The sequence below is a fragment of the Budorcas taxicolor genome, chromosome 16 (assembly GCF_023091745.1).
Source record: "Budorcas taxicolor isolate Tak-1 chromosome 16, Takin1.1, whole genome shotgun sequence".
Classification (NCBI taxonomy): domain Eukaryota; kingdom Metazoa; phylum Chordata; class Mammalia; order Artiodactyla; family Bovidae; genus Budorcas; species Budorcas taxicolor.
The window spans coordinates 22878417-22900858 of NC_068925.1; the positions used below are offsets into that span (position 1 = coordinate 22878417).

General features: G+C 41.8%; 1 protein-coding gene across 1 annotated transcript in view; it reads left to right on the forward strand.

Moving 5' to 3' along the window:
• TGFB2 (transforming growth factor beta 2) overlaps positions 1 to 22442 on the forward strand; it is a 90923-nt gene that overhangs the window by 63946 nt on the left and 4535 nt on the right. The window contains exons 3-6 of the mRNA XM_052653852.1: positions 18106 to 18238; positions 18363 to 18473; positions 19963 to 20140; positions 21787 to 21940. Of these exons, the coding sequence (XP_052509812.1) occupies positions 18106 to 18238; positions 18363 to 18473; positions 19963 to 20140; positions 21787 to 21940 (576 nt within the window). The remainder of the gene's footprint in view (positions 1 to 18105; positions 18239 to 18362; positions 18474 to 19962; positions 20141 to 21786; positions 21941 to 22442) is intronic.

A 22442-nucleotide genomic window follows, 5' to 3' on the forward strand; every position in this document is an offset into this window, starting at 1 on the left:
ATAAAACCATGTATATAACTGCTGGATGGAGAGTGGGCAGTCGATCTAGGTTAGTTCCCTTCCTTCCTTGTCATCTCTTAGATTTTGACTTCTAAGTCTTCACTTCTTCCAAGAAGAAGAGCCTTTTACAACATTACCTAATCAAAGTCAGTTGCCAGATTATTTTTAGGTTAATTTATTAGCTTGAGGCCACTGAAAGGAAAACAAAAGAACTCCCTGATGCAGTGTGATGTACTGGGTTGATACATCATGAAACATCAGGAGAGATGTCATCTTCTCACATGGGGCTGGTGTGAGACCACAGAGGTTGCTGTCAGATAGCTTGCTAGAGTGCAGTCTGCTGGTGGTTCTCTGTTAATCAGTAGAAGATAAATGTGTCGGGGTGAAATGAGCTCAGTGGATTTCCAAGGAAACAGATTTCCTGACCTTGGGCATAAGAGGGGCAGTAGTGGTGTTTATTTTTGTAGAGATGGAGCATTCAGCTTCAGTTGAAGTTACCTTTGCCTTAATAAGGGACTCCCACCCCACCTATACTGGATACTCTATCACAGCTTTGATGAACAATCTGTCCTTCTGCTTTTCTTCATCCCTTTCTTTCATCCTTTGGATTTTATTTTATTTATTTTATGTTTTTGGACTATGCTGTATGGGTGGGATCTTAGTTCCCCAGCCAGGGGTTGAACCCTTGCTCCCTGAAGTGGAAGCACAGAATCCTAACCACTGGACCTCCAGGGAATTCCCAATCCTTGGATTTTAATGCCTAGTTGGATTTGCGCTTAGACAGGCTTGTCGAATGTGATGATTTCTTATCTTTAGAGATCTCTTGCAAGGCTATACAAAAACAGTGGCTAAATCTAAGTCACATCCATTTATCTCTGGCCTCAAACTACAATACACAAGAAATGACTTTTCAGAGTTGCAAGTGAAAGCGTAACTTGATGGTTATGGAGCAAAATAAATAAACGAAGATTTTAGTGGGAAGGAGTGAATCACCCACCACTTTAAATAAACATCATATCTCATCTCTGAGAAAGATTTTAAACTATGCACACCCCTAAGGCTTTACAGTGAAAATTCAAAGTAGATGGCCTCAACTTGCTTTTTAAGGGACTCTAAAGCTGCAATTCAACCCTGAATATTCACTCGCAGGACTGATGCTAAACTGAAGCTACAATAATTTGACCACCTGATGTGAAGAGTTGACTCATTGGGAAAGACCCTGATGCTGGGGAAGATTGAAGGCAAAAGAAGAGGGCAGCAGAGGATGAGATGGTTAGATGGTATCACCAACTCATTGGACATGAACTTTAGCAAACTCGGGGAGATAGTGGAGAACAGGCAAGCCTGGCGCACCACAGTCCATGGGGTCACAAAGAGTCAGACACAACTTGAGTGACTGAACAACAACAAAACTGCAGAATGAAGGATGAGGTTCTTGTCATTGCAAGGACCAGAGTACTCAATGGGGTTAATGAAAACTGCACCCTCTTCCTGATCCCAAGCCCATGCATGTGCACATGCGCATATGTGCCATCGTGCCGCACACACACACGCACACACACACACACGCGCACACACACACGCACACACACACACGCACACACACACACAGAGTTCAGCTTTCAGTTCTCATATTGCCCAAGGGTTTATAAAATATAAAGAGGTCAGCCAAGAAAACTGACTGTCTGTTAAATTAGACTTGCAAAAAGTGCCACTGAAAAAAAAAAGTTATACTGTGCTCCTGTTGTCCAGAATTTTACAGCATACAATCCCCTTAATACTGATCCTGACTCTGGCGCCACATTGGAGACACACACGGTATAGTAACCCACTTAAAAAAAAAAGCCATGAGGTATAATAAACACTTTGTTTGCACAAGGCTATTAATATCTCAGGTCTTTGCAAACTGATCGAATGACATGCTCGCCTCGTAAGGAAATTGGATCCTTATCATTTGCATTAGGTTATGACGTTACCCAGAGTCTAGGAACCCTGTGAGCAGACGGGACCCCAAAAGTGGTGCAAACAGCCGCCCTTCCCTGCTGTATCAAAAAAAATGTTAATAATCATGCAATTGTAACTAATTCTCTGTTCTTTTGCATAATGTGGCTCAGTAATCATGTTGATAATTATCACTGACATATGCGTTACTAACCATGCGCAGGGCATTATTTTAAGTGCTTTATAATGAGTGATTCATTTAATCACTATAATAATCCTATTATTATCTTAATTTTACAAATGAGGAAACGGAGGCACAGAGAAGTTGAGCAACGTGTCCAGGCCACACAGCTTGGAAGAGACAGAGCCAGGATTTGAACCCAGGTGGCCTAGCTCCAGGGGCTGTGCTGTTGCTTACTTTATCCTACTGGTAGGAGGGTCGCAGGCTTCGGAGTTGGGCCAGTGTGGGTTCCAAGTGTGACGTTGGGGAATCTGAGAAAGGCACAGCACCGAAATGATTTCTCTACCTGTTAAAAGTAAATAAAAACACCTAGTTGGCCAGGATTTTGTAAGACATGAGCAAATGAATGGAAATTCCTAGCACAGTGAGTCTACTCAAAGGTTAGTACTATTGTTATTCCCAAAACACTGATTTTGAACTTTTATGAGAAACCATCTCTTACATTTGCAATCTTTTCCAAATCTCTTAGTAATGCGAACACTCACCTTAGGCCCTAGCTCTCTGGGTCCTGGGTATGCAGTGGCTGTCCCATGAGTTTGCTTCAGGACTTCCTTAAATAATATTTTCAACTCACTCTGCAGGTGGTGGTCTCATTCAATTGCTGGTGAGTAGCTCTGGGTAGGAAAGAAAAGGAACATTGCAGCCAGTCAGCCCTGGGTTCACCTTTTGCCTTTTTTTGTTTATTAATATTAGTTTTTTGCTCTTACAAATCCCTCATCTCTCTGAGCCTCAGTTTTTCATCATCTGATGGAGATACAGTTCTTGTCTAATGAATTGCTGTGAAGAGAGCACCACTGTGGAGTGTCTGGCACATTGGCTGTGTCAGGAGTGGATTATTTTCATCAGGGTTTTGCTTGTCATCTAGAACTTGTTTATATTCCCCCTAGAGTGGGTTTGTGATCATAAAACTACTCCTCGATGACGTCAGTCATCTCTGGTTGGATGATGTCATTCATCTCTGGTTGATGAGGTCTCCTCTGACCCATTTCCGGCGATCAGCAGAGCAGAGCAGGATTATGGGAACAGCCGAGGTGTTAGCGCTCTGGATGTTTGCTTTATCGGAACTCTGATGCAGCTCTGCTGAGTTGACTCTGCGATGTATCTGGCTTTTCTTTTTGAAGAAACCGTTACGGAATGACCAACCCCAGGGAGGATGTCTTTGTACCTCTGCCTCACCACCACACAAATAGGCTCGATACCTGCTTCCTGTGTTGACTTCAATAGTTTTATTTTCATTTTATAATTGTATGCCAATTTTTCTATAACTCCACCAGGGTAAAAATTATTCCAAAGAAGGATATATGTTTATTTCCTGGTAGCAACAGTAATCAGAATATTTGGGGGAACTTTTGCTTTAGAACTGTTTAGAACCTACAAATACTGAACTGTGAATTCTTTCAATGGGGATGAATCTATATTTTCGAAAGATCCTGTTGATTCTTGAAAATAGCCGAAATGGCCAGTTGTTGTTGTTTTTTTTTTTTTTGAGAAATTTGTTTTGTTTCAGTATTTCCACACTTTCTGTTTTTGGCTGTGCTGGGTCTTCACTACAACATCCAGGCTTCTCTGGTTGCAGTGCATGGAATCTAGAGCACGTGGGCTCAGTAGTTGCAGCCCATAGACTCCATGGTTGTAGCGCATGGACTTAGCTGCTCTGCAGCATGTGGGCTCTTAGTTCCCTGACCAGGGATCGAACCTGCATCCCCTGCACTGGAAGGCAGATTTTTTTTTTTTTTTTTTTTAACCACCGGACCACCAGGGAGTTCCCAGCCAACAAAGTTTTAATGAAAGTCAAAAATAAAAATAGCTAAGTTGATTTTCCTATGTGATTTAAAGTGTTTAAAGGATGGACCCAAAATCCAACCACTTCTAACTTCTCTGCCTCTCCTACACTGGTCCCAGGACTTGGACTTTTGTAAAGGCCTCATCTCACTGTTTGCACCCTGGCCCCGTTCAAGGCCATTTGCAACATGGCAGTGGGGCTGATTTCTCCCAAGAGGTTGCTTAGATCCAAATCTCCTGCCCAGAGCCCTGTCGAGGCTTCTTACCTCACTCTGTGTAAGAGCCAACAGCCTTCTTGCGCCTCGTGAGGCCGTCCCTGCCCCATTGCTCACTCGTCCTGCAGCCATGACCGCCGCCACTCGAGGGGTTCTTCATCCTTCCCTCTTTGCTGCTCCTCACCCTGGGCTCACCTCCTCCTCACGTCTGCAGCTGCTGTTCCTTCCACCCACAATGCTCTTTTCTGCTTCCCAGAAGCCTCTCTCTCATCATTCCTTCAGATTTTTCTTCAAATGTCACTCACTCAGAGACCTCCCTGGCCACCCTGTGTGATGTCTCAAGGTCCCTCTTCCTAACATGACCATCCCTGGTTTTCACTGTTTGTTTCTCCTCCATACCCATGTCCTGTGGTACACTTGATCTTCTCTATCTTCATCTTATTTATGATCTTGTCTGTACCTCTGGGGATAAACTCCCAGAACAGCACCTAGTGCATAGATGATGCTCGACAAACATCTTTGAATACACTGAAGGAACATTGCAAAATAAGATTTAAGTACAAACAACACTGTGGAAATAAGAGTGTAACATCATCAGGGGACTCTTGAGAAACATCATTTATTTGTATTTGGAAATTCTGCTAGATTTGTTTTAACCATAGCCATATAGCTATTTATGAAGAAAGAAACATGGACCCATTTTCTGTTACTTATTCAGAGCTACGTCTGGTTAAGTGAATAATAACCATGTAGATAAAATACATACATATGTATATAATAAATTAGTGAAACTGATACTCTTGGGTAACCCATCAACACGGTAGAAAAGACAGGCTCTTTGTTTTTTTAGACTCATTACTTTAGAGTCACACCCCCTAAATTAAAGGGCTCAGCTGAATGTGAGCTGGGACTTGAATTATAGTACAGGTCGCATGGATTGTTGGGAGCCAGGAAGAAAGAGAAGGGGGTTGGAAGTGTGTTCCCTAAGTATGTGTGTGTTCGTGTCGAGTTGCAGCAGGATTGGAAGGGGAGATTGAATGAGGAAATTAAGATATGGCCTCAGAGAGCTTGAGGTTTTGTTGGCGGGACTTGTTCACCTCATGGTAGGAAATAACCGGGTCGTTATCAGCATCCTCGGTACTGAGCTCTGTGGTTTGGCCCCAAGGACCAACTAGAACTACGGACTTGACTTTGTTTCCCTTCAGAGTCCATCACTGATGGTTGGAAGGCACGTGCCTCTTTCCTTGCCTGTGAGGATGTGACTTGTGACTGCTTGAATCATTTTCTCTGTTGTGTGATTTACATCCAATGGTCTTGTGAATGCTGTTGAGCTGCAGAGCATCAGAGACTTTCCATTTACACAAAGGACTCCTTCATCCCCCAGACCTGTAGAGATGCATTTGCTTGTTTATACAGATGTGCAGTCAGCACAAAGGCCTGTGTATGGACACTGAAAAAAAGTGAAGGAAACAATAGGGAATTATGAGGTGTTTCCATCAAAGAGGAGAGGCTTTCCTCTGTGTGTGTGTGTGTGTGTGTGTGTGTGTGTGTGTGTTGGCTTCCCTGGTAGCTCAGCTGGTAAAGAATCTGCCTGCAATGCAGGAGACCCTGGTTCAATTCCTGGGTCTGGAAGATTCCCTGGAGAAGGGATAGGCTACCCACTCCAGTATTCTTGGGCTTCCCTGGTGGCTCAGATGGTAAAGAATCTGCCTGCAATGCAGGAGACCTAAGTTCAATCCCTGGGTTGGGAAGATCCCCAGGAGAAAAAAATGGCAACCCACTCCAGTATTCTTGCTTGGAGACTCCTCATGGACAGAGGATTCTGGCGAGCTACAGTCCATGGGGTTGCAAAGAGTTGGACACAAATGAACCACTAAGCACGTATCTGTGTATATATTAATATATTGTGTACGTGTATGTATGAGTGTGTATATATGTGGGGATGTACATTTGTGTGGTGTGTATATATATGTGTAGCTTGCAAGTATCGCTTCCATAAAGGTCATTAAAGCCCTCTGTATGCCATACTTTATTAATTGCACTTGGATCTGTATAACATAGTAGCATATCAATGTTCATTACTTTGGTCAGTAAAGAGAAAGAGTTACTATCAGACATAATAATGTAGATTTCTCAGCTCCAAAGAGACTACGTTGTCAGGTGAGTCTTCCTTTCAAAGTTGATGTGCATTCTGTAGGCTTCTACTGTAAAGGATCTCATGAAGCTCTTATTGCTAAGTCGCTTCAGTCGTGTCCGAGTCTGTGCAACCCCCATAGACGGCAGCCCACCAGGCTGTGCCGTCCCTGGGATTCTCCAGGCAAGAACATGAGTGGGTTGCCATTTCCTTCTCCAATGCATGAAAGTGAAAAGTGAAAGCGAAGTCGCTCAGTTGTGTCCAACTCTTTGTGACCCCATGGACTGCAGCCCACCAGGCTCCTCCGTCCGTGAGATTTTCCAGGCAAGAGTATTGGAGTTCTTATGAAGTACAAATTCCTTACAGCCCCCTAGAGGGATACAGACACAGGAGAGCCATGGCAATTACAGGATGTGGTGATGGGAGAAGGAGGCTAAGAGCTGGGTCTGTTAGGCCACTTTTCAAAAGATTCATGCACTATGTGAGCTTGTTAGACACCCACAAGATGACCCAGCATTACTCAAGGAGGCTGCAGTTAAACAGGGCTGGGGGGTTATGTTTATGCCTCATGGAAGAGAAGTCTTTACCCAATTCTGCTCTAAGACCCCACTTTCTTTTACATAGAAATTCAGCTCTCTTGCTTTTTGTCATCATTTTCATTCCCACAGTGAAATATATTAAGTAAATTAAAATGCTGTATAAAATCATTTACATTGTCTGGTGATTCTTTGTCATCATAGTTAGACAGAGATAAAGATATATAGATACAAATGTCTATCTATGAAGTCTCTGAAGTGTGTGTCATATGTATGTATGAAATTCTGAGAAGTAGTTTCTATCACTTCTAAAAGATTGATTGTTCAGGGGCTTATATGTCATTTGATCATATATGTCTTTCTAATGAAGTCTGTTAGTCAATAAGAATTTACCAACGTTGGACCATGTAAACTGCAGTGGAAAATACTCTTTGGAAAAATAAGAAAGTGCTTTTTGCTTTGAAGAACTTCCTAATCAGACTGAGCATTGGAAAATACCCAACCCTGTGTAATGTATGAACATCTAGTGTTATAAGCCTTCAAAATAGATACAATAGGCATCCTGACCCTCAGCACTTCAGAACGTGACCTTATTTGGAAATAGGTGCATTGCAGATGTAATTAGTTAACATGAGGTTATACCGGGATAGGGTAGTCTTCTAATTTTATACGGGCAGTTTCCTTCTAAGAGGACAGCTGTGTGCACATGAAAAGATGTGCAACATCCCCAATTATTATTAATAGAGAATTGCAAGTCAGAACTACAGTGTGGTGTCACCTAACACTGATGGCCATCAGAATGGCCATCATAAAAAAATTTACAAATAACAAATGCTAGACAGAGTGTGGAGAAAAAGGAATCCTCCCACACTGTTGGGAATGTAAATTGGCACAGCAGCTATAGAGAACAGTATGGAGACTCCTTAAAAAACTAAAAAATAGAGCTATCATGTGATCCTACAATCCCACTCTTGGGTATATATACAGAGAAATACGTGCATCTCAATGTTCATAGTGGCACTATTTACAATAGCTAAAACATGGAAGAACCTAAGTTAACATTGATACATGAATGGATAAAGAAGATGTGGTACAATGATATATACAATAATATACACAAGATATATACAATGGAATGTTACTCAGCCATAAAAGAATGAAATAGCACCATTTGCAGCAACATGGGTGGACCCAGAGTTGATCATACTCAGGAAGTGATGGTTTATGTTTGCCTGACTTCAAAGCCTAGTGTAGGAACCTTTTCCCTACACTAATGATTTCCAAAGGCACTTGGCAAATGCCATGGGCTTTTCAAAGAAATCTAAGGAACTACAGAGGATATGGAATGTCTTAGTCAACCCGATGAAGATATTGGATGCATAGTGATTGGTACTATGGCAAGGATAGTTGAGATGCTGAATAGCAAAGTTAAGGTTCAGAGAGATTCTAAAGTGCTAAAAACCCAGGTCAAAAAAGAACTTCAAAGTTACTGGAGACATATATCTAATTTGCGTTTAGATTCAAAAATGAACTGTGTCGGTGTATACTAGAAAGGTAGTTCTCTGAGTAGTTCTGAGACCAGCAGCTGGTGCATCACCAAGGAAGATGTTAGAAATACAAGTTCTTGTGCCTCTGTTATCCCTATTAAATCAGAAGCTCTAGAGAGGTTTTAATAAGCCCTCTAGTTGTGTCAATGCAGGCTGAAGTTGGAGAACCACTGGCTAGAAAAACCAACCTCCTTCTCTCCCTTTCTTCATTTCTTTGTCTTTATTCAATGTCATTCCAGAAAGGACTTGGGGTGGAAAATCTGACTAAACGGTTTGTGTAAGAACAAAGGTTTTATTTTATGAAAAGTTTAGACTCAGTGGTGTGATGTGGCTGCTGCCAAAAATAAAGAGTTGGCATTGGAAATAGTGACCAGAACAAGGGAAGCAAGAGGCAGCCCTCTCCCCATTTGGCATATTCTCTATACTTGCCATATTGCACTAGACTGTACCTGGAGTTTGTTGAGGAACTGATTTTCAGAGGGATATTGAAAAGGGGTTTGACAAGGATGGCAGAGCTCCACAAACCTTGTCTTGAAGGAAGAAGTTGAGGAAAGCCCCCTCCTATGATGGGGGCTGACATTGAGAAGAAAGAGAACTTGACATCTTGTTCCAGAGGGCAGAAAACATACAGTGTTGGAAAGCCCCTTCCACTGGTATGAACGGGGCAAGATGTTTCCAGGCTTTTTCTGCAAGGTGTTGGCAGTCCAGGTAAGTCCCTCAGGCTTTTTCTCCTCCAGCTGTAGTATTTAGATGATAAGGGCTAGAATGTCCACTCCACAGGTGTCTGTAAAGACTGAGAAATGTGACAATGTTTCAATATTTGAAAAACTAGCATAATTGTATGATGATGAACCAATGGTACTGTTATTAACTAAGACAAGTTGATGGAAATTTTAAGTTCAAGATGAAGAAAAATTTCAACGTACAAGTTGGCCCAAAGAGGGATGATCTTCCTCAACAAGTAGCAAGTTCACTGTCATGAGAGGTCTTCAGATCAAGACAGAGATGTTAGAGGATGAATTGTTTTGGTTTAGAGAGATGGCCCCTAAGTGCCTCTCTGACGCTTGCATTTCATGACACAGAGATTAGTGACTCGAGGTGAGGTTGATCTAAGAGATTGGTGCTTGGAGCTAGCAGAATGAAGGTTTAATTTGGCATTGCCTCATCACTCTGTGCACGCCAATACATGCCACAGCAAACATTTTAAACACTGAAATGCATTTAAATCTTAAGTACATTTAAGCATTAAGTACATTAAAAATCAGGCTTCCCAGGTGGTGCTAGTGGTAAAGAACCTGCCTACCGATGCAGGAGACATGAGGTGCAGGTTTGATCCCTGAGTTGGGAAGATCCCTTGGAGGAGGGCGTGGCAACCCACTCCAGTATTCTTGCCTGGAGAATCCCGTGGACAGAGGAGGCTGGTGGGCTACAGTCCGTAGGGTCGCACAGAGTCAGACATGACTGAAGCAACTTAGCATGCATGCACATTAAAAACACTTTAAAAGTCCATCCATGTCTCTACAAATGAACCAGGTTTGTTCCTTTTTATGGCTGAGTAATATTTCTTTGTATGTATGTACCACATCTTCTTTATCCATTCCTCTGTCAATGGGCATGTAGGTCTTTCCCATGGCCTGCTGCTACTGCTAAGTCGCTTCAGTCATGTCCAACTCTGTGCGACCCCATAGATGGCAGCCCACCAGGCTCCCCCGTCCCTGGGATTCTCCAGGCAAGAACACTGGAGTGGGTTGCCATTTCCTTCTCCAATGCATGACAGTGAAAAGTGAAAGTGAAGACGCCCAGTCGTGTCTGACTCTTCGCGACCTCATGGACTTCAGCCTCCCAGTCTCCTCCATCCATGGGATTTTCCAGGCAAGGGTACTGGAGTGGGGTGCCATTGTCTTCTCCGTTTCCATGGCCTGGCTACTATAAATAGTGCTGCAGTAAATATTGTGGTGCATGTGTATTTTTACATTATGTTTTTCTCTGCATATATGCCCAGTAGTGGGATTGCTGGGTATATGGTAGTTCTATTTTTTAATGAACCTTCATACTGTTCTTCATACTGAGGAGGGAAGGAGAGTGGAATGGATTGGGAAATTGGGATTGGAATATATACAATACTATGTTTAAAATAGATAAGTAATGAGAACCTACTGTATAGCTTACAGAAACCTACTCAGTGCTCTGTGGTGACCAAAATTGGAAGGAAATCCAAAAAATAACCACACACACATATAGCTGATTCATTTTATTATATGGTAGAAACTAACACAACATTGTAAAGCAACTATAGTCCAGTAAAAATTAATTTAAAAAAAAGAAAGAAATATAAAAAAAATTAAGAAGGAACAAGATGGGCCCACACTAGATAACCTCATTTTCATTTTTCTCTCCTATGATTAAATCTCTCTTTCCATTAAAAGTTTGGTTGAATGAGCCCCTAGGTTTTTCTATAGATCTATTGATGTCTGAATATGGAAAGTAAATTAGAATTCCCAGTGCTTTCTTATAACTCTTTGCAGTGTTTCATAGGAATGGAAGAGGTGTCTTCTTTGGGTTCTAAGCCAAATCCTGAATTGATTTACATCATTTTCCCTTTAAGACTAAGATTTCCTCTGGCTATAATTCTGTATCTAAAGTTCTATTCCTTCTTTTTTTTCCTTGCTCCTAAACTATTGGGTAACATTGGTGACTTTTGCCTCTCTCCACTCCCTGATTGGCTGGTTTCCAGTGTCAGAGAGATGAATGGATCCTTTTGTGCAAGGAGTTTTGTAATTTAGGGAAGAACTGAGAGCTTTGCCAAAGATAGTATGTGGGCATTTTACACATATTACAGATAATGTGTATATATCAATAACATAATGAAGGTACCATTCAGGCATCGCTGTGGGTGGTAGCTAAGTAAGAGACAGCTATATCTCATTTTTAATATACTAGAGACTCTCTTCTAATTTAGTCAACAACAGTTGTTGGTCTGTTATTTAAAGAAAAAAGTCAGTTAAAGCAAAAACTTTAGAAAAAAATTATAAAAGCAAAATTGGGGGGAAAGCAGGAGGTAACCTTTTATTTTAACTTAAAATGTATGTGTGTGTGTGTATATATATGTTTAACACACACACACCCTAACGCAGTTTAAATGCTGAGTTTTTTGTAAGATACCAAGGACTCTTCTTTGACTATAGCTCTGTCTGTTGCCAATCCAGGGCTTCCAGGTGGCTTAGTATTAAAGAATCTGCCTGTCAGTGCAGGAGACATGAGAGACATAAGATCCTTGGGTCAGGAATATCCTCTGGAGAAGGAAATGGCAATCCATTCCAATATTCCTCCCTGGAGAACCCCATGAATGAAGAGCCTGGCAGGCTACAGTCCATAGGGTCACAAAGAGTTGGACATGATTTAGCAACTGAGCAATGACAACAAATTGCCAATCCATGTCTTATATTTTGCCTAAACCACATCTGTAGCTCATTGTCAATCATTTCTAGTTTTTAGTTTCTTTGAGGGAGAGATTCATTTCAGAATATCTGCTAAGAGAACAGAGTGCAGGATCCTTCTAGATTTTTAGTATATTGTTTTTTCTTAGTTTGATAGCTGTCTCTCCCACATATAAAATTGGAAAAAAATTATCACAGTAAAATACACATAACATAGAATTTAACTTTTAACCATTTTTTAGAGTATACAATTTGGTGGCATCAAATAAATTCACAATGTTGTCCAACCATCACTGCTATCCATTTATAGAAACATTTTCATCATCCTAGATGGAAACTGTGCCCATAAAAAATAACTCCCCATTCCTGCTATCCCCCAGCCCCTGGTCACCTCTGTTCTACTTTATATCTTCATAAATTTGCCTATTCTAGGTATCTTGTGTAAGTGAAATTGTACAATATTTGTCCTTTTGTGTCTGGCTTATTTGACTTAGCATAATGTTTTCAAGATTCATCCATGTTTTAATATGTCAGCATTTCATTACTTTTCATGGCTGGGTAGTATTCTATTGTATGTGTAGACTGCATTTTCTTTATCTGTATATCTGTTAATAGACACTTGGGTTGTTTTTATCATTTGCTGCTGCTAAGTCGCTTCAGTCGTGTCCGACTCTGTGCCACCCCATAGATGGCAGCCCACCAGGCTCCCCCGTCCCTGGGACTCTTCAGGCAAGAATACTGGAGTGGGGTGCCATTTCCTTCTCCAATGCATGAAAGTGAAAAGTGAAAGTGAAGTCGCTCAGTCGTGTCCAACTCTTAGCAACCTCAAGGACTGCAACCTACCAGGCTCCTCTGTCCATGAGATTTTCCAGGCAAGAGTACTGGAGTGGGGTGCCATTTTATCATTTAGCTATTGTGAATAATGCTGCTATGAACACTGGTATACAAGTATTTATTTGAGTCCCTATTTTAAATTCTTTAGGGTATGTATCTAGGAGTAGAATTGCTAGATTATATGGTAATTGCATGTTTACCTTTTTGAGGACTCACCAAACTATTTTTCAAAAAAAAATTTTTTTTTTAAAGAAACTTGTTTTAGGAAGACTTTCTAAGGCATTCAGCTCGGTTCTCACAGCGGCATAGCTTTCTTTACATTTGGTCCTGTATTTCATCCGTTTCTAGAACATCTAAAGAACTTGGATAATTACAATATCATGTTCAACTTGATATTGAACAGGCTTAGAAAGATACGCGATTGATACTCGCTAAGCACTCAACTGGTAAGACCAGAAGTCCTTGGAACATACTAAAGAGTACCTTTCCAGTAATGAATCCCAGTGTGCTGCTGCCATCAGCCAATACCTATTATAGAAAAAATGGAGAACACTGGTTAATCTGGACAGTAAAACAGCAGCCAGTTAAGAGTTTTTACCATTCAACTAAATTATCTTTGTCATGATAAAATGTACAAAGGAATTTAGAAACGATTGTCATTCTAGGAAAAAATAACATCCAGGACTGTTAACATCAATACACTTGTTGGAACACTAGCAGAAGGCTGACAGAAAAGGCTAAATAGAATGGGAAGTTGACCGAGGTGGTCATTTTTGTATCAACTCTTGAATTTAAGAAAATTCTACTTGATAAAAGCAGTGGGTTGATTTTCTTTCCTTACAGCTTAATTTAGCTTTGGTGATAAATGGAGGATAAACAGAATAGGGAGAGTGTGCCTATTCTTAGAAAATACCTTTCAAGTTAAGATTCGAGACTTTAGGATGTGATTAGAAGGTTTTCTAGCCAGTTCTGAAATTAAATCACCGAGCTGTAGAAGGAGTACTTTCATACAGCATCATCCATCCTTATTGGTGACCCAAGTGATTAAAGGTTTGGGAAACTGGCCCTCAAAATATGGGCTAAAGGAATTGGGTTTATTTAGCTTAGAGAGGGAGACTGAGCATGCTGAGGGGGACTTAATAATAGTCTCCAAGAGTATGAGGGATATTCTATGAGTGATGGAAAGCAGCTGTTTCCTGTTTCCACTAAGGACTGGATAAGAAAGAATGGAGTTAAATTGCAACAAGTGGGTTTAAGAACTCCTTGGCCATAAAGTTCAAGACAACAAACCCACAAGACTGAAGTCACTTCTCTGTTTCAGAATTTGGTAGCTCACTAGCTGTCTTTCTTGGTGGTTTCAATTGGCCTGTTCTTGAACTAGTAAAAAGATATGGAGGACCTTTCACCCGTGTGAGAGTATGAGGTTGTCCGATGTCAGAATGTAAAAGTGTTCTGTGGCTGAGGAAGCACTTATCTTCTAATGAGATTTAAAGAGAAAAAAATTCAGAATCTCTTTGCTCCTCCTTGATTTGATTTTAAAGCCAGATAATCTGGATTTACCTTCTCTATAAGACACATTTAATTAGATTTGCTAGTGTGCATTTTTTCTGCCCATTTTGTCAATGCGGTCATGATTTTTTTTTAAAATCCTGTATTGTTAGTGAGATTGTGTATATTTGTATATATACACATATGTGAAAAGTGCAAGTGTTAGTTGCTCAGTCCTGTCCAACTGTTTGTGACTATAGCCTGCAAGGCTCCTCTGTCCATGGAATTCTCCAGGCAAGAATACTAGAGTGGATAGCCATTCCCTTCTCTGTGGACTCTTCCCAACCCAGGGATCCAACCTGGGTCTTTTGCATTGCAGGTAGATTCTTTACCATCTGAGCTACCAGGGTAGGCCCACATACACATACACACACACATATATGTATACAGACATATATTATATCTTAAGTTATGAGATATATACATATATCTCACAGATACATGTTGAAGATATTTGATATATGATAGATATATATTTATCAGATGTAATTAATTCAAATGAAAGCGATGTTTTGTTCTAGACAGTGCATCTAAGTATTAGGGATATGAAGATGAATAAGACATACACTACGCTAATTAGAGCTTCCCAGGTGGCACTGGGAAAAAGCTGGCTTAACACTCAACATTCAAAAAACTAAGATCATGGCATCCAGTCCCATCACTTCATGGCAAATAGATGGGGAAACAATGGAAACAGTGACAGACTTTATTTTCCTGGGCTCCAAAATTACTGCAGATGGTAACTGCAGCCTTGAAATTAAAAGATGCTTGCTCCTTGGAAGAAAAGCTGTGACAAACCTAGACAGTGTATCAAAAAGCAGAGACATTACTTTGCTGACAAAGGTCCATCTAGTCAAAGCTATGGTTTTTCAGATGTGAAAGTTGGACAATAAAGTAGGCTGAGAGTCAAAGAACTGATGCTTTTGAGCTGTGGTGTTTGAGAAGACTCTTGAGAATCCTTTGGTCTGCAAGGAAATCAAACCAATCAATCCTGAAGGAAATCAGTCCTGAATATTCATTAGAAGGACTGATGCTGAAGCTGAAGCTCCAGTACTTTGGCCACCGGATGCAAAGAGCCAACTCATTAGAAAAGACCCTGATGCTGGGAAAGATTGAAGGCAGGAGGAGATGGGGAAGACAGAGGACAAGATGGTTGGATGGCATCACCAACTCGATAGACATGAGTTTGCGCAACCTCCGGGAGATGGTGAAGGACAGGGAAGCCTGGAGCGCTGCAGGCCATGGGGTTGCCAAGAGTCAGACACGACTGAGCGACTGAATAACAACAAGGTGACTCTAGTGGTAAGGAATCTGCCTGCAATGCAGGAGACATAAGAGACACGGGTTCAGTCCCTGGGTCAGAAAGACCCCCTGAAGGAGGGCATGACAACCCACTCCAGCATTCTTGCCTAGAGAACGCTATGGACAGAGGAGCCTGGTGGGCTACAATCCATAGGATTACAAAGAGTCAGACATGATAGAACTGACTTAGCATGCACATGTTAATTAGGAACAAAGCTAGTACACAAAGAGTTATGAAATAATGCATCATGATAGAAAGTCAGCTAGAGGAAGAAATTTAAAGTTGGAAAGGTGAGCTTTGGGAATGTTACAGTTTTTAGTCAATGAGACAGATGGAAATGCCTGAAAATGTCTTCTCAACTATTGTTTTACCCTTGCTATTCTATGTTAGGTGAATTGGACTGTTTTTCCTGAATCGGATAGGTAGTGTCTTATTTCCCCAACTGGGAGTATTTCCAAGGCAGGAAATCAAATCAAGGTTTGATTTCCAGAGGATATAACTGTTAAGTTGCATCTTGAAAGTTATAGGTATGTCAACATTAACTAACTACATATATGTCTCACGTGGTATATTTTCATCTTCTATCAACATTTACTATAATCTTATTAGAAATATTTGCCTCTGTCATTGACTGTTTTCTGTCATCTGGAAAGGGGTAAGAGTGAATTGTGATCCAAGGGGATTCTCACAACTCTTTTGGCCTTCAAGAATCCAGCATCAGAGTTGAAAAAATAACTTGGAATTGCTTTGACTCATTTGTTCACTGTGAGGCTTTGGGCAACTTATTTAACCTCTCTGAGTTTCGGTTTCTTTCATCTACTTGACAGGAATGTTTTCAGGATTAAATTAAATGAAATAATGTGTGCCAAACTCACGGCCCATGTACTCAGCCCTTAAGTCATGTTTCTTCCTTTAGTTCACAAAGGGCATCTCTTGTGTATGGTAGGATCATGATTACCTCTAGATTCTCTGCACATTGTTGCATTTGAGAGGCAGGCTTGTAGAGTAAGGTTAGTCTAAAGATTCGTGAGGACGTCCGAAGTCCAATTATATGATTTCCTCCCTATTTTGTACTTACTTAATCCAAAAGAAGCTCTAATACATTGGCCACCTGATGCGAAGAGCCAACTCATTGGAAAAAACCCTGATGCTGGGAAAGGTTAAAGGCAAAAGGAGAAGGGGGCAACAGAAGATGAGATGGTTAGATAGCATCTCTGCCTCAATGTACATGAACTTGAGCAAATTCTGGGACATAGTGAAGGACAGGGAAGCCTGACATGCTTCAGTCCTAGGCGCTTCAAGGAGTTGGACACAACTTAGTGACTGAACAACAATCCAGAAAATAAAATAGTCTACTATAATGCCAAATTTCCTAGGAAGTGTCTGTTGTTGGACTGCTTGAAACCAATGATGTGCACACATGGAAGGAAAATGCATTGTAAAATCTGCAGGAACACTGTGTGTTTTTGTTTTACAAGGATTAAAGGAGCATAAATCAATCTTCTAGATATGCAGGCAGTCCTATTAATAGACATTGATTAAGTCAAGTGCTGTGCTTTGAAATGATATCAAATTGATGACCTGATCCCAGCCCTGGCAAGGTATATGAACTTGTTGGAGAGACCACATCACGGTTAGGCTCAGTCTCAGGAAATAAATGTAAAGCAACAGGGCTTGAGCCTATAAGTACTGAGGAGAGGCAGGATATGGCTTTGGGTAGGGATTTAATCTAGTTCTTGAAGACTTAGAGTCGTGGTTTGACTGGTTCATAAAACACTATCATTTAAAGACAGAAAGTTTTTTAAAAAAGCAACTTAAAATGCTCACTTCCTATAGAAACCCAAGAACAGACTGCAGTTGCTCTTAACTTATTTGAAATAAATGCATCTTTCTAAATTGTTAGCGTTCAGGCTGATTTCCTTTCAGACTCTCCCTCCACGCCGTGCCAGATTGCTCCTGCCCAAATTCGTTCTTTGTCTGCGGGATGTGGAATATCCTTATAAATCATAACAAGTCACAGGGAGAGCAAAAATCCCAGCTAGAGACTTACCTCCAAAGTTGAGGCATGTCCCACATTTTATTAAAATGGTGGTGGATTTAGGAACCAAGATTAGGGCCTTTGTCTCTTTATTTGAAGAAGATTTATATTCAGAGCCTTCCAAGGGTGAGCCCGGATCCTCTGACCTGGACCAGTCCTCTGGTCCCTCCCCACATCCCAGCTCCCCATATGAAACGGCAAGCAGAACAACAAAACCATTAACTTAATGGCATAGAATTTATGGCTGAAATCTTGCAAAGCTTGTGTCAGCAGAGGAAAATAATTACTGTCACTTTCTTTGAGACACTTGGCTTTATGGTTCCTGTCACCTTTATCAAAACACATGGCTGATTTAGTAGCTCTATTTTTCATGGCAAATGGCGTGGTGTTACTTTTTTATGCGTGTGGCCATGCCCATGAGATGACAATACTTGGGTAGACCGGAGCGGGACTCAACTTAGATAGTGAATTGGGATACTGTGAATAGTTTGGTTTAATCCTGCTGTCAGTATGCCAGCTGAGCTTTTCTCTTGCCCTTTCCTCCTCTAGATTCTCAAATCCAAAGATTTAACATCTCCAACCCAGCGCTACATCGACAGCAAAGTTGTGAAAACCAGAGCAGAGGGCGAATGGCTCTCCTTTGACGTCACCGATGCTGTTCACGAATGGCTCCACCATAAAGGTGACCACTGCTCTCTGTTTTCCTCCTTCGATGTTCACTGATCCTAAATTATTTGCAAAGCACTGGCAGATGGAGGGGTATTAGATGCACAGAAAAATGACCTCCTCGATTTCATATTTTCCAGACAGGAACCTGGGATTTAAAATAAGTTTACACTGTCCCTGCTGCACCTTTGTACCATCGAATAATTACATCATCCCCAATAAAAGTGAAGAACTAGAAGCACGATTTGCAGGTAAATGAAACTTGGGCAAAGGAGGTGGGGGAGGGAAGGCCTCTGTCAATAACCTGGGGGAATGAGGTCAGTTTGTGTGTGAAAATGAGATTTGTTTGGTCAAAGCTATGGTTGGGGTAAGATACATGAAGGCAGAAAGGGATTGGTTTCCAGTTTACATTGCTCGAAGCTGGATGATGACTTGGCAATACTAATTGACAGACTTACCAGCCTTCCAGACTCTTAAAGAACCTGTTAAGCCCTTCATTCTTCATTTAAGCAAACCAGCATTCCCTCAATGCTAATGTTACAGAAGAAAAAGATAACATGCTTTCAAGGACATCCATTGATAATGCTCCCAAACCCAACATCAGGAATCCACCACTGGATTTCACAGAAGGATGTCCCCTCCTGCCACAGCCTCTGTAACTAACCTGATCTGTGTCAGAACACACCCCGTTTTCTGGCTGATGCCCAGTATTCCAAGTGGCTTCCTTATCAGGCTTTCATAATTAGTTTGCAAACACAGAACAGAGTTTTAGTTGTTTCCCCAGTCTTGCTTACCTTTTAGTGAATTAGCCAAAAGTCAAAGGGGATGAGGTGATACCAAGGGCTCAAGTCATGTCTTCCACTAGACAACAAGTCGTTGGATGATGAGAGATGAGCAGAGGGTCTGGACCAATTGTGGGTGTAGCACTTGCTCCATACCACCAGGTTAGGGAGCTGATCACCCTTCCCTAGCTAACCCCACCAGGGACCTCCATCCCTTGGCCGAAGCCTCCAGTGGCCCTTGCTCACAGAAAAATCCTCCCAGAAGTCTAGAGATTTATTTTCAGTCTCTAACCTAGTCATGATTCTTGAGAAGTACAGAGATTAAATGCTTAAGCTGGCAGTCTCTTGAGCATGCTCTGGGAAGCTCGGGTTTCTCCATCTCAGATGGAATCAGGAAAGTGTTGAGGATGCCATAAAAATCCATGAAAAAGCCCTTTCTTCACAGCTTCCCCAAACAGCATTAGGTAAGGGTGACTTCTGTTTCACTTGAACCTCATTCACGGCAGTTTAGTGTAAGGCTCAGTTTAGGTTCATGAGGAAAGTCTTTGAGTTGACCAGTCCTAGGAAGAGAGGAACCCAGCGGGTGACAAGGCATGTTCTATAGCCATGTCATCAGTCGTTGAAGGCTTGAGCACAGCCTACGCTGAGGACTGACTGGACTACTGAGAACGAGTGCCCTTGGACTAGAGGTCAAAGACTCTTTCTGTAGTGACTTTCATAACCAACTCGCCCTGCCTTGGACACTGAACTGCCTTCTGACAAGAGCCCCATTTAGCCGTGTTCCTTGTCGCTGGTACTCGTCCTGTCCGTTGCTGTGGGGAGTGAGCCACTGCTGCCGCTGCTGTGTGGTCATCACTGCTGTTTGTGACAATAGACAAAGGGGGGGATAAAAGGTATGGCTGATTCTACTTGATGAAGGTAAAGCTAAATGTTTATTACCCGAATGCATTTTTTCAAGGTATTGATGGCACCTCTACCTATACCAGTGGTGATCAGAAAACAATAAAGTCCACTAGGAAAAAAAACAGTGGGAAGAGCCCACATCTCCTGCTAATGTTGTTGCCCTCCTACAGACTTGAGTCCCAACAGTCCAACCGGCGGAAGAAGCGTGCTCTGGACGCAGCCTATTGCTTTAGGTAAAGGAAATAAAAAGAAAACAAAAAAGAAATTGTGTTTCTGTTTAACTCCTGTACTGCCTTTGCCTTTTTTTTAAACTGAAAATGGTCTTGAACTGTAACTCGTTGCTTAAAGCCGGGGATAGAAAAATAGAGCCATCGTATTTTGTAACACCAGAGGTTTAAACAGTTATTTCTATGCTGTCTTCATCAGTTCTTTAGCAATGAACCCACTATGAAGGGAGAAAACTAGCCCCTTGAGTTTCACCCCTCACCCCAAGTCTCTCTGAAGCACTTTGAGGCTGAAGGAGAAAAGGAACTCTCGACGCCCCAGAGCAAAGATAGGTTTGTTTGAGGAGCATGATGGCGGCTCCCTAACTAGGGAGACTCGCCATCTGTAGGAGCCTTTCCTCTCCCTGAAGGGTGTGCATGCATGTGTGTATGCTAAATTGCCTCAGTTGTGTCCGATTCTGTGTGATCTCATGGACTGTAGCCCACCAGGCTCCTCTGTCCATGGGATTCTCCAGGCAAGAACACTGGAGTGGGTTGCCATGCCCTCCTCCAGGGGATCTTCCCGACCCAGGGACTGAACCTGCATCTCTTACATCTCCTGCATCGGCAGGCGGGTTCTTTATCATCCACGCCACCTGGCAGGGTACCCATGGTCAGATCTCCTTCACAGACAGTAACAGTGATGAGAGAGATAGAAGAAAAGTGCTATTCGTCTTTTGCTACAGAATATGAGAGAAGTGGGGGTAGCATGAACTGATCTCCTATTCCTACATGAGTTCATGGAGAGAAAGTGTGAATGTCCTTCTGTGATTTCTTAGTGAGCCTGGTAAGAGAAAGGCTCTTTCTTTATGTTGTGAGCTACGGGGTGGTAAGAGGGCCTCACTGATAAAGTGCAAGGAAAAGGGTGTTTTTTGTTTGCTAGAGCCAGTGGTTGCACTAATAAGCAAGATTCTGTGTTTCTTGATCTCTGGTTTATCCCTAGATCCAGGGCCAGGAAATGAAATAAAGGATTTTTTCTCAAAGGAAAATGCCTGAGATGGTTCTCTGTAAATAGCTGTTGTACTTTATCCATTTGCATTTGAAAAGGCAATAGAGGCTGGATGGCGACTTTGCAGGTTGGAAGGGGCTTCGTCTCCATCTGCCACCTTTCTGCTTATGTCTCATCCTGCAAGGGAAGGGTTTGGTTTTTGAGGACACAGTTAAGAGGGTCAGAGTATAGAACTCCCAAGGGAAAACAGCCCAGCAAATCACCATCACACCCCGTTATGAAAGTCTGTTGAGATTGCTTTACAACCATTGAAACCTTGTCTGTGGTATATGCTCATATACGTATGTATGAAAGTCACTCAGTTGTGTCTGACTGTTTGTGACTCCATGGACTGTAGTCTGCCAGGCTCCTCTGTTCATGGAAGTCTCCATGCCAGAGTACTAGAGTGGTAGCTGTTCCCTTCTCCAGAGGATCTTCTCAACCCAGGAATCAAACCCAGGTCTCTTGCATTGCTGGTGGATTCTTTACCAACTGAGCCACCAGGGAACCCCAATGCTCATATTTATTTGTTGAATAAACAAATGAGTCATTTTTCTGGTTTGGAATAAGGGACCTGGAGTGGGACGGAAACCAGCTTTAAAATCTCCATTGCTCTTTCTTTTATCAGAAATGTGCAGGATAATTGTTGCCTACGCCCACTTTACATTGATTTCAAGAGGGATCTTGGGTGGAAATGGATTCATGAGCCTAAAGGGTACAATGCCAACTTCTGTGCTGGAGCATGCCCATATCTGTGGAGCTCAGACACTCAGCACAGTAGGGTAAGTACAGGCTTCACTTGTCTCTTCGTTCTTGGGCTGCTAATTGTAACTGCTGATAGTTTTACTGAATGGATTCTCAATAGCCTCATGCCCTTTTGTCACCACACATAAATGGATGCTGGAGAAACCCTTTTGAATGATGAGAAAAAATTCGGGCTGTAGGTCAAGGCAGAAAGCAATACTGATGAGTTTAGACAAGTAGATCTGGCCTTTCCAATTAGCCCGTAAGCAACTTAAAGACAATTTTGTTTAATTTTCTGTTTGTTTTATGTTCTTAACAGCTGTAAGCATAAATAGGTGGAATCAATATCTTACTGTCAGATACTGTTAAAATGTGCAGGGACCCAGTTCTCTAGATGAAAAAAGGATGTGTTATCACTCAATCAGGGTCTATCCTACTAGAAAGAACACTGAGGACTTCTGTAGATGCTTTGGTGGAGTGATTCAGTGTTGTCGTTGTTCAGTTGCTAAGTCATGTCTGACTCTTTGCGACCCCATGGAC